Source organism: Castanea sativa, chromosome 9, assembly GCF_040712315.1.
Source record: "Castanea sativa cultivar Marrone di Chiusa Pesio chromosome 9, ASM4071231v1".
Lineage (NCBI taxonomy): Eukaryota > Viridiplantae > Streptophyta > Magnoliopsida > Fagales > Fagaceae > Castanea > Castanea sativa.
Genome location: NC_134021.1, coordinates 8,476,468 through 8,489,240, shown reverse-complemented (window position 1 = coordinate 8,489,240; position 12,773 = coordinate 8,476,468). Strand labels below are relative to the sequence as shown.

At 36.1% G+C, this 12,773-nt stretch overlaps 1 protein-coding gene across 1 annotated transcript; it reads right to left on the bottom strand.

The window, feature by feature from the left end:
- Nucleotides 1-1,850: 1,850 nt before the first annotated feature.
- Nucleotides 1,851-9,194, bottom strand: LOC142610653 (threonine dehydratase biosynthetic, chloroplastic). The gene is made up of 9 exons (XM_075782528.1): nucleotides 8,643-9,194; nucleotides 7,869-8,048; nucleotides 7,512-7,781; nucleotides 6,094-6,300; nucleotides 5,639-5,887; nucleotides 5,487-5,557; nucleotides 5,115-5,232; nucleotides 2,507-2,641; nucleotides 1,851-2,390 (listed from the first exon to the last, which is right to left on the bottom strand). The coding sequence occupies exons 1-9, from the start codon at nucleotides 9,123-9,125 to the stop codon at nucleotides 2,250-2,252; spliced, it is 1,854 nt and encodes a 617-aa protein (XP_075638643.1). The 5' UTR covers nucleotides 9,126-9,194; the 3' UTR covers nucleotides 1,851-2,249.
- Between the last annotated feature and the right edge of the window lie 3,579 nt (nucleotides 9,195-12,773).

The window sequence follows — 12,773 nt, the reverse complement described above, 5'->3', positions numbered from 1 at the left end:
TAGGAGGTGATCAAGGACTTCAACACTTCAGAGACTTTAAGAAAAAGGGACCCAGTGGTTTCGGTCGCGTGTCACATTATGCACAATACCCTCAATAGTGAAGTGCCTTGAAAAACTGTTCCCAAAACCTTATTTCCTATCTCAAAAAAAAATACAAGGCATTATTGTCCATCTTTCTATGAACTGAAGGAAGTAACATTAACAAAAATAGACTGGTTTTTTAGTCTGATAATAAAAAGTTATCATTAAGAACAGATATCATAGGTTGAAACTTTTTTAAAAAAAATTTCTATGCATACAAAGTAGACCTTTTTGTAAATGTATTTACGTGTGACCAACATGACATGTTTACTATGTGACAATGACATTGTCAAATTCTCTTTATGAAATTTACTAAACAGCAGGCAAGAATCATTTATGACAAACCAACCTCTTTATCAAACGTACCATATAGCAATGAACAGCCTTAAATGAAGAACAGTCTGAAAAGTGTTGTAAATAGGCCTATCTTAAAGTGCCCTTTCTAGCCCTACTTCAAGGCTCACAACTTACAAAGTCAGACCAACTTACCCGTCTCTTTCTTTACTCAGCATCTTTGCCTAATTGGGTTAAAAGGGGTTACTTGTCCCTTTCCATTCTACCTCACACTCGGTTGGGCCTTTGGGATCTTTCTTTCATTCTAGAAATGTTTAGCTAATGCAGACATGGGATCACTAGGCATTATGTCACCCTACTAAGGTAAGCTTTGATTAATTCGTGCGAGTGACATTTCTTTACTTTCAGTTTCATTATTTGAGCTTTAAATTATGATGTACTCTTTCAATCTTTCGATCTCTTAACATAGTATTTGAGCCACCATGATGGTTTGATAGTAGGAAGTTCTCATGAGCATCACTTTGTGAGTCCAAGGTTGTGGGTTGAGTAGTGATATGCCTCATCTAGTACTTAGGTGGTCTCTACCCTGCACGATAGGGCTTAAGTGGAACGGAATAATGAACACATCTATGAATTCTTTTTTCTTTTTATTTTCTTAGCAAAAAAAGTATTAAGAGCCTACAACATCCATATCATAAGACAAAGTTGCCTTTTTTTAGTATTTTTTCTGCATTTTTAATTTGCAAAAAACATGTAAATCTTTTTGGTTATGCTCTTTTCACGAGCACAATGAACTAAAAGATTCACAGGGTAATAGTAATGGACAATTTCTTTTAGTTTTACCAACAGCTGCATGTGCACTTTATTGCATTTCCAGTTCCACTTCAACTTTAGAAATTTGACCTCGTCATACCCAGGATGTAACTTTCATCATGCATGGGTTCCCACTTCCCAACATATAAAAACATTTTCAACACCATTCTTAAGTTGCGTAACTTTCAATGATGAATCCCAACAGGCTTTTTTCGAGGGTTCTACGTTTTGTCAGAACCCAGCATCCTGAATGATAACATAAATGAGAACAGAACTGTATGAATACTCAGCAACATGATATTAATAATAACTATAAACTGTAACATATATAATTATTACAGGAATTATATTCTAACATCCTTTTAACATTTCCCAATAACATATTTAATTTTGCAATTAACAATCATTGAACCTTGATTTAAGCAACAATGCAAAGGTATCTTTCTTTCTCCTCTTTTTGTGACACCAACACTTTTTTTATTGTTATTATTATAACAGGAATTTTCTTCTCTCTCAAAAGATCAATATGAATCAAATTTCCGAACTTAGTTGAACAGACAAAAGCTCACTAGTACATTCGCTTCAATTTTTTTTTTTTTTACTTTGTAAACATTTCTAAAGAAAAGCCCTTTGACTCACTTCTGACCAGTAAAACTTCCGGATAACTAACCCCACCTGTCAAATTACTGAATTAGTTGCCAAGTAATCCAAGGACATTCACCACAAGCACATCCATCTCAGGTTTTCAATTGCATCAGAGGAGCAAAGCTCATCTTTTGCTCCTCTGATGCCATAGTCCCAAACATTAAAGATAGAAAAGCTAGTTAAACATCAAAGGGAATAGCTGGAGAACCCCAGAAACACATACTACACTAATCAATAAATTACAAAAATGAAAATAAAAGGGGCAATGGTAAAACATTACACAGAAACATGCTCTCTCTTCTCCATCACTAGAACCAGGTTTGGAGGTCTTCTGTCCCTCCCTGGCAATCTTTAGAAGTCTGGCATCAATCCCACTCCAATTGAACAGTTGAGCTAAGATCGCAGGATGGTTTTAATCAATGCATCAAAAGCTGGAAGTTATTGTCATTGGTTACCACCACATATTCGTATCCAAGATTGTTGGCACGATCATGAAATTCATCCATCTCACTACTTGCAATCTGCACGCCAACCAATACATTCGCACCAGTTTCACCCTGTTTTTTTGGAGGAAAAAAGGATAGATATCAGGTTCGATCAATTAAAAAACAATCCTAGGTGTAATCCTCCATATTAGAATATTAACAATGAACAGAAAGTTTTTGATACCAACCTGCCCACGGTAATGGAACAAACTTATATTCCAACGAGGACTAAAAGCATCCAAGAACTTCATCAGAGCACCAGGCCTCTCTGGGAAGATAAACCGACAAAGAATCTCATTTTGAACAGTTGATCTGCCTCCCATCTGAAAGAGATCCATAATGAAGTGAACTTAGTGCCATAATCCACCACTACAAGCACATACTCATGGGAGAGAGTGACCCACTACAGACTCTTTGTAAGTAGAGATAATGAGTGTAATACCCAGTTCAAAGCATAGCATTTCGTTATATTATTAATAATTATTTGATATTAAAACAAATTAAATTATATAATAATTGTTGAGGACAATCTCACGTTTTGTTTTAAGTTCCTGCAAGTCTGATTGAATTCACACATTTGTTTTATTATATTAAGTGTAGTTGGTATATGTAACTACTTGGCTGATTTTTTATGGAGTTCCAATTGGTGTGAGATTTATCTTCATGGGCCGAATTGGAGTGTTATTTTAGAGGGGCAATATTGATGGATTTGATACTTTACTAGGGTGGATGATTGATAGGAGAAGATCTTAATAGGTTCACGTCCAAAATATTAAATCAAATGATACATTGAATTTGCTAGTTCTACTATTTTTTCCTATCATCACAACTTCTTATTAGTTCTACATTGAATTTCCTGAGTGTGACAACTGTGTTTTGCAATTCCTTAAGTGCTAGCTTCAAGAGGGGGAGACCACAGAGGTATTCCTTTATTTGTTGAAGTTGATTCAATCTAACATGTGTTAATATTGATGGATTTGATACTTTACTAGGGTGGATGATTGATAGGAGCAGATCATAATAGGTTCATGTCCAAGATATTAAATCAAATGATACATTGAATTTGCTAGTTCTACTATTTTTGCCTATCATCACAACTTCTTATGAGTTTCAATATGAATGTTTAGCATGTAGTAAGGGAAGGCCTGATTGAATATTACAGAATAGTGCAAATGGTTTATATTTATAAGTATGTTAGGTTTGATACAAAATCATACAGAAGCTTTATATAGCTAATGCAAGGATTATCATGGTGGCTGGTTTATCTATTAAGAGGATTTTCAATTAGTAAGTTATCTAATTCTGTATTAGGTTCTAATGACATTGCTCTGAATAGTTCAGGCCAAACATATTCTGGTGATTCGAGGCAAGTAGACTTCGGAACATGATTCCTCTGAAGATATTGTATTATGTGTGTGTGTGTGTGTGTGTTTCTAAGAAGCTTTGCAAAATAGTGAAACTTTTTATGTAAAAGTTCTTTTCTGTAAGTATTGGAAATATGCAAAATAGTGATATATTGGAAATATGCTTTAATGTTTATACTGATCTGTTATCATACTATTGACATATATTTAAGGGTTTAAATATATTGCTCAATATTATATGCATTGTTGCTTGAGAGCATCATGTGGTGTGGTCTCTTATTGAGCTTCTAGCTCACCCCCCTCCTCCACCCCTTTCATATTAGAGCAGTGGAATCTCTTTTGGTGGATGATTGTTGAAGCCATAGATCGAAGACTCCATTGGGAGCTGAGTTAGTTATTTGACTATGCTATTATGTTTTCTTAGGACAGGGAACTTAGTATTCGTGAAACTATTTGAGATTGTATTAGGAGACTTTATTGTTAAAGTTCAGTTTGATGGATTTTATTAGAGTTTGATGGTTTGATTTCTTATTTGTGGATATTCAGTTAAGGTCTGTTCCATTATTTGAATTTTAGTACTTTGACAAGTTGAGTATCTAAATCCTGTTTATGGGTTTGGGTTGTGACAATAAGGTTCTTGATTGCCTGTTAACTTATTCTTCTTTCTTTCTTTCTTTTTTCAAAAAAAAATGGTAAACACAACTCAGCATGACCTTAGCCTTCACCCCCTTACTTTTAGGATGAGGAGATTCCACTTGGTCCAAATATCATTAGCCAAAACCTTAGTTGACATATTTCCACCATTCCAGACAAGTAGAAATTAGAACTTTTTCCAACATAAACAGACTCCCAAGGTTTTAGTCTCTCTCTCTCTCTCTCTTCAGGAATTTGAGAGAAAGGAGATCAAAAAGTGGAGCTTTCTTCTTTTTCTTCTTTTTTTTATAAGTAATCAAAGTTTTATTGCATAATAAGAACATCATGTTCACGATGGTGAACACTCTGTGCTTGAAACAAATAAAAGTAACTCAAAAAGAGATACGAACAGAAAGTAGAAAATCATAAATGGGAATACATTGTGTAAAGAAGGAAAGAAAGACAGACTAAAAGGGAACTAGCCTGGAGAGTTGGTATCTTCATAATTAGAAGTCATCTAATGCAACATTCTATGAAGCTCCAGTAAAAAAATCATTTCTTTTGGTCTATATAAGATGTCTTCATTACAGCATCAATATTTTTAACACCATAAGAACCCATGCATAATGTTTCTTTTTTGATAATTGTGAGATATGAACCCTGGTTCTCCTTGTAAAGAAGACCAGTCAATATAACTAAGCTTACAAGGCTTTTTTGGGAAGCCATGCCTAATGTATAAAATAAAATAGAGAAATCAAATCATGAGAAAAAAATTAAAATTCATCCAGAGAATATTTACCAAATATCGTAGGTGATCTTTAACCAAGTCACTTTTTGTAAGATTAAAAGTCTTAAGTTGAGAAGATTCCATCCGCTCTTGAAATTCTTCAAGTTCAGAAGCCTTGTGAACGCCAACACTGCACACAATATTGAAAATAAAAATCAGATTTTTTTTTTTTGCTTCCCATGTTACTTCTAACAACCAAATCATCTCTCACATATACCCTAAAAAAAAACTTTGTAAATTGGTGATGACATTTAAACCATACAGAAGAAAATGTTCCCAAATTCCAAAAGATGGATACCAGTAAAAGTTTGTTTTCATTGAAATAAATGTCACAGAAAGATTTAGAATTTGTTTGTAATTAATACAGATTGACAAGGGGTTTACCTGTACAGAACAATAGCTTCTTTGTCAGAGTTACACCTATATTTGAATTCAGTGATATTCAGTGGTCCTACCTGCCAATTCATAAGCTCATTACATACCATGGAAAAGAAAGCTGTTTGTAAGAAAAGTTCATCAAAGCTTCATTGACATACCAGTTCACAAAATCTTTTGAAGCTTCCAGGCTCCTCTGGCATAACAGTTGTAAGCACAGCTTCTTGTTGCCTACCAACATTAGCCAGTTCAGTCACCACCCTCAGTTTATCGAAATTCATGTTTGCTCCACTAGTTATTGCTACAACATTATCCCCCTCAAGACCATAATACTTGCAGTATGCTTCAGCTCCAGCAAGAGAAAGAGCACCTGCTGGTTCTAAAATGCTCCTTTTCTCCTCAAACATGTCCTGCAACATGAATATAATATTATTGCAACTCTCATATACCATTTTAAAGATTTAAGCTCTCCAATGAAATACAATTGAATCAGACAGAAATTCAACTTTCATCACTGTTTACCGCACTGCCTCACACAGTAACACCCACCAATGCATAATCATTATTAAAACAGAGAAGCTTGCAAACAAACCTTAAAACAAGATAGTAATCTCACCTTTATTGAGGCACAGATAGCATCACGGCTTACAAGTACTACACCATCTACCAATTCCTTACATAAGCGGAAAGTTTCTTCACCAACCTCTTTAACAGCTACACCATCTGCAAAACCTCCAACCTTGTCCAATATCACTCTTTGACCATGATGTAAGGACAGTGCCATTGCATTTGCATCAAAAGGCTCCACCCCAATAATCTTTACCTGAATAAAATATACCAAAAAAAGTGTCCATTATGAATTAGTCATGTCATAAGAAACAAGTCAACCACACACAAAATCAATCAAAAAGGGAATAACCAAGAAAATATATCTGTTAAGATTTTTTTTCGTATGGGTAAGTTACACAAGCACCCATAGGTATTGAACCTAAGAAGTATTCCCCCCCCCCCCAAAAAAAAAAAAAAAAAAAAAACCCCACCCATCCCATTATTGAGGGATGAGAAAGTGCCATTTGAGCTAGAGCTCATTGACAAATTTTGTGTTACATTATGAACAATAACTACAAGAAGGTGAAGTCCTTACAGGAGGTAAGAACTGAAGAAGGCATGCGTGGTATCAGTGGAACAAAGTTTGCTATTGGTTAAAAAAAGATAGGGCTAGAACTGTTGCAATAGTAGATTGCTTCCAACTCCCCCAACTCAGGCAAAGGGGTCATCACTTTTGATGATAAGACAAAACTATGAAAAGACTTATATAGTGGAAAAGAATTAACCTTAATTAATTTCAATTATCAATTGATGTGATCACATAGGTTTCCTTGACCATTAAATTCATGGAGTACGATATAAAAAGCATGTAGAGCCAAATCACATTACTCTTTCAGATTACTATACGTCATGCAGATCAGTTTGGGCATATTTATCTAAAGAAAAATACAGATCAGGTTGGACTTAACATAAAGTACAAAGCTGTCCAACAAGCTTTAGATGTATTCACATCGAGCACAGAAACTTGTAACAGCATAGCCTTCAAGGCTTTTTATACATAGCCCAGTCTACTTCTGATTATAAGATGCATGCAGATGGTGTCTTGCCTTAAGCACTTTACAAGATCTAAATAATGCTTCCAGGCATAACACAGTAACATAAAGGGTAAAAACTCATATATCAGTACATTAGAATACTAGATTCCCCGATTAAATTTTGAGAAGTAAATTCCCCAATTAAATTCAAACAGATGATTGCACTGCATTCAATTGTCCTTGGAAAGATAACATTGTTTGTACTTTATTAGTCAATGTAACCATGTGTTTGAATTTAATTGGAGAACCTAATGCACTGCACTTAAGGAACTGTGCCAAAATTTCACCCTATATATTAATTGCTTAGAAAATCATTAGGAAATCTTGAAAACATATCAAACCAATTTAAACCCAAAACTACATGAATTAAAAAAAAAAAAAATTAACATACCTCTGGAGCAACCCTCTTTACATAAGCAGCAATGCCAGCTATAAGCCCGCCACCCCCCACGGGCACAAATATTGCTTTCAACGGGCCTTTCATTTGACGCATAATTTCCATCCCAACAGTTCCCTGCCCCATGATGACATCCGGGTGATCAAAAGGAGGTATGAAGGTACGGCCTTCCTCGATTGCCCTTTTTTTGGCATATGCTTGTGCCTCATCATAGGCATCCCCCACAAGAACAACGGTGGCGCCCAGCTTCTTAACAGATTGCCACTGCAAAATGAAGAAATCCATAGCTCAATTAAGAAGCCATATTTCTCGATACAACCATAAATTTGACATTGTACAAGATGGGTGTACCTTGATCTCTGGCGTAGTAACAGGCATAGCAATCACGGCATCACAGCCAAGTTTCTTGGCAGCTAATGCAACACCTTGTGCATGATTTCCAGCTGATGAGCAAATGACCCCTCTATCCAACTGTTCTTTTGTAAGTTTTGCCATCATATTATAAGCTCCACGCAGCTTGAACGAGAAAACCTGCAAACCACAGCAACAAAACCATGAGCATTCCATTAACCTGAATTTTCTATTCAAACACAAATAAACCCATACCACCAAAAAAAAAAATTTGATAAAAGTTTTTAAAAAAGCAACAAGTAGCAACTGCATTTGACCATATAGACAATGGAACTTCTGCAAGGAAAAAGGAAAGGAATGAATGTATCATATAAATCACTTGAATTTAAACTCGGTTTGTTTCAGCATAACAAATTATCTGGAAAATGTTTTCTATATTTTTTTGTTGTTTGGTAACTAAAAATGTTTTACCAAAACTCTTTCCTGTTTTGTAATAGCGGAAAACGTTTTACCAAAAAATATTACTTCCCACCAGGAATTTTTGCATATATTCCGAATTTGGGGTGTGCTTTTCCCATTTGAAGCTTTGGCCCAAAATATGGAAAATGATTTCCTATTTAAATTCCTGCATTTGCTGAAATTACAAGAGATTCTAATGATTTCCCATGCAAACCAATCATTTTCATGGTCACAAATATTCTGAGTAATATCAATGAATTTCTTCGAAATTCGGCAAAAGTTTTCGAAAATTTAAAGGAAAAGAAAATGACTTACAGGCTGTAAATCTTCTCTCTTGAGCCAAACCTTGACGCCGAGACGCTCGGAGAGCTTGGTAGCGAACTGCAATGGCGATTCGATTGCCACGTCATAGACCTTAGAGGAGAGTATGTTGGTGAGGTAACCCATTGCTTCGAGAATATCTTCACCGCCGCCTTCTGTGACGGTACGCTCCGGTACAGCTCCGAGGAAACCCGGCGGGTATTGCAGTGACTCGGGCGACACTTTCATTCGAGGCGACGGCGGAGAAGGAGCTGACGTGGTCGCATGTAACGGATTTTCTCGGGAAGTTACGGCGGTTGAGGAGATCTCAGCCGTCGGTTTTGACAGAGTGGCGGCGATTGTCAAACGGTTTTTGTTTTTGGTGGCGGCGGCGGTAGTAGTGTGGGTCCCGGTGAAGGTTTGTGGAGCCAAGTCGAAGTGTTTGGGGCGGAGGAGAGAGGAATGGTATGGGGTGAGACGGAGTGTGGAGGTGTCCATGGTTTCTAGAGTGAGAAATGGTCGGTCAGAGAGAGAGAGAGAGAGGCGTCTTTGAGTTTTGAATCTTTTGATTTTGGGTTTTGCGTGTATTTATTGTGTGCCGAGGAGTCAGGGTTATTGAAGTGCGGGGTTTTTTGTTGGCGCGTATGGTAAGAAAGATCTTTTGGTCAAATTTTAGGAAGATAGCACCCAAACGAAATTATTTAATTATGTTTATGTAGTATATTTTTTGAAACTTAAGTTTTGAGTTGGGACTCGAGTTTGTTAAACTCTTGAGTTTTAAAAATGTGTTATATAATTGAATAATTTTGTTTGGGTTTTGTTCACTTAAAAATTTTTTAAAATTGTGTTACTCAACAAATTTTTTCCTCACATTGTTTAAATTTATAATTGTGTAAAATGTATCTACATTTAACTTTATACTAACACAACTGTTCTGATTGAAAATTTTATTGATATGTTCGAATGGCAGGATTTTGTCACATGAATTTGGATTTGGGTGATTAAAATATAAATATTTTGTTTGGATAGTTTAAATAGGGGTTAAGGATTTGGTTGTGAAGGGTTTTAAACCTTAAAATATTTAAATTTGTAATAACTTATAAACTCGGGCAAATTACAATATACCCACTTTATGGTTTGACCGAAATTTAAATTGTTTACTCATGATTTGAAATTTTACACTTTACCCATCTAAGATTGGCTCTGTTAGAGTTTTATAACCTACATTTGTTAAAAATATTGCTAAATATGTAATTCTGTTTTACTTTTATGCCTCTCTCCTTAAAAAACACAAAAAACATAAAAATACATGATCAAATAAGATAAAAAAGAATCCAACGGAACACTTTCATCATTGAATTTCAAATCACATGTAGGCAATTTAAAGTTCAGTTAAACCTCAGGGGAGTAAAGTGTTAAATTTCAAATCACGGATAGGCAACTTAAATTTTAATTAAACCATATGTGAGTAAGTTGTAATTTGTCCTATAAACTCATAGAATTTTAAAAATTCATAATATATACTTCAATATTTATAGATTTAGAATTAAGGCATTGCAAATCTATTTAAAGTTCTAATCAAAATTCAAGTATCCAAATGCAAGCTATATGAATATAATTTTTCACGTTTTCTTGTGTTTTGGTAATTTATAAAAAAATAAATTAGTTAAAAAAATTATATTTATGTTGAGAGGTGAGAACCCATGTACGATGAAAGTTACATTCTTGAAGTTTGTTTGGATACCACTTTTTGTTGTAAACACTGTAACAAAATAATTTTTAAATATGTAAATAGTGTCGTAAGACCCAATTTTAAATAAAAATTTGCTGAATTTCATACTTAAAGGTCCCATGAACAGTGTACAGAACCCACCATTTTTCAACAAAACGCAAGAACACTTAGAAAACGTGCGTTCCAAACGCACACTTGGTATGTCAAGGTCAAAATTCAAAAATGGAACTGTTGGTAAAACTAAAAGTTGTCCATTACAATTTACTATTACCTTGAGAATCTTATATTCATTGTGCTCATGAAAAGAGCATAAACAGAAAGATTTACATGCTGATGCCACCAGATATGCTCTTTAAAAAAAGATGTTTTGTGTTTTATTTTTGCAAAGTAAAAATGCAGAAAAAACCAAAAAAAAAAAAAAGGCGACTCTGCATCGTGTTAGGAATGTTATAGGCTCTTAATACATCTTTCTATAAAAAGAAAAAATAGATTTGTAGGTGTGTATTCACTATCCCGTTTCATTTAATACTATCATGTAGTTTGGGATCACTCGAGCACTAAATAGGGAATACTATTACTCGACTCACAGCCTTAGACTTCACAAGGCGACGACCTGCAAGGACTCCCATCAGGCCATAGCGATAGGAGTACATCATAACTAAAAAGTTCAACTAATGAAACCGAAAATAAAGAAGTCACTTGCAACCATATTTTCTGAAAAACAACTTTATCTCACATTAAATTAAATAAAAGAAGTTAAAAAATAATTTCTCCACTCATTTTAAGATTGCCATCAAATATAATAAAATAATATAGTTTTTTTTAAAATACCTTTAAAAAATGTTAATGTCGAAATAAATGATGATGATGCGAAGAAAATCAGTAGGCTGGATGCTTCGGACTGGAAAGGACTACTGGTTCTTTCTACGGCCTGAAAAAGAAAGAAAAGCGTATCAAAGGCGACCGGGGCTGCCGGCCGAAAATCCTCCGATGGCAAAGTTAGTTTTTTCCTCTAAGTTATTTGAGTTCCAACTTTTTTGGAGTAAAAACTGAACATACCTTGGGTTTGTCTGAAACAGCCTTTATATAGTGTTATCATAGGCGGTTACCAAAATTGGAACTTCTCCTGGCTTCAAGGAGAGATAGAAATCAAACGTAACTTGCATAACCGTTTGGAAGTTATGCTCTTGTTTCACAACGGATATCTGGCGGTTATGCGTGGGATAAGGGATTATCATATCTCATTTGGAGATTTTCCTAAGTGTGACACCCTCGTCCTTGAGTTCCTCAGTTGGGCGTGCTTTGTTTCACACGCGGGGGCTGCCTCGCCTAACGGGTGAATTTACTCAAGACGAGGATGTCGACACTCTGGACGAGTGCATCACCCTGACGGTGCGTACCTCGTCTTGAGTTCTTCTTCCCTGGACGAGGCACTTGTAGGTAAGTTTCTGAGGGCGTTTACGGTAGTAGGTGGGCTATGGACGACCTGTATGGACGACTTGGAGATGGGCTAATCATTCTCCTATCAGTTGCCCCCTGTTCTAAGGTCGTCCAAAGTTCTTTTGTTTCTTGGACTTGTTTCAACATATTACTCCACGTGTCTCAAAGTAAGGGACGAAGTTACAAAGGCTTCATATTATGTCACGTGTCATTACTTACCCAAGTTAACCGTTGTGTTGGTTTGGGTTTTCGAGGAGGTTGCCACGTGGTTCTTCCTGATTGGTCATTACGTTCTGAGTTTTACTTTTCAACGCCTATAAATAGTGGATTTCCTCCCCTACCCTCCTCATTTTTAAAATTCTCTCGTTTGACATCTCTCGTCCATCGCCTCGTCTAGGAGTATTCCAGCGTCCTTTAGTTTTCTTCGTCTAGAGCCAGGTATTTTCTCTACGCTCGTTTTAGGCTTCCCTTACATTTCCAAAATGTCCGAAAGTTTTTCTTCGTCTAGCAATAGCGTTGATAGGGAGATAGATGAATATCGCAACACAACTAGCTATAGTGGCTCTAGTAGTGACAGTAGTAGGAGTAGTGGTAACACCACAGACGAGTATGTTTCTGGGGTTCCTGGGGTTCCCTTAGAAGTTTTCCAGGAAGAATTTAGGACGAGGGTAGCATCTGGGTCTAGGGCTGGTCCTTCTAGAGCGCCCTCGTCCACTAGAAGGGACGAGGTTGAGACTGTATACAGCTGCGCTGTTGGGGTTCCAGCCAAGACAGACGAGAGAAAATTAGCGTCCCTTAGAAGTTGGTACCAAATCCCGGACGAGCTAAATCCTAGATTGGCCGTCCGTGATGAGTGGTGTTGCCAACCTCATTTTGGCATTGGGGTTTATGAAGCCTATCTTCTAGGGGGTCTTAGGCTGCCTCTCAATGCTTTTGCCAGGGAGTTGCTTACTAGGTTAGGTATAGGTTTATGT

What these genes read in the sequence shown, in the direction of transcription:
- LOC142610653 (XM_075782528.1), bottom strand. Translation starts at nt 9,125, where the DNA reads ATGGACACCTCCACACTCCGTCTCACCCCATACCATTCCTCTCTCCTC. An exon ending in CTATCTGTGCCTCAATAAAG is followed by an intron (nt 5,888 to 6,093) that starts GTGAGATTACTA and finishes TTCATGTTGCAG; the next exon opens with GACATGTTTGAGGAGAAAAG. An exon ending in GAAGCTATTGTTCTGTACAG is followed by an intron (nt 5,233 to 5,486) that starts GTAAACCCCTTG and finishes TATTGTGTGCAG; the next exon opens with TGTTGGCGTTCACAAGGCTT.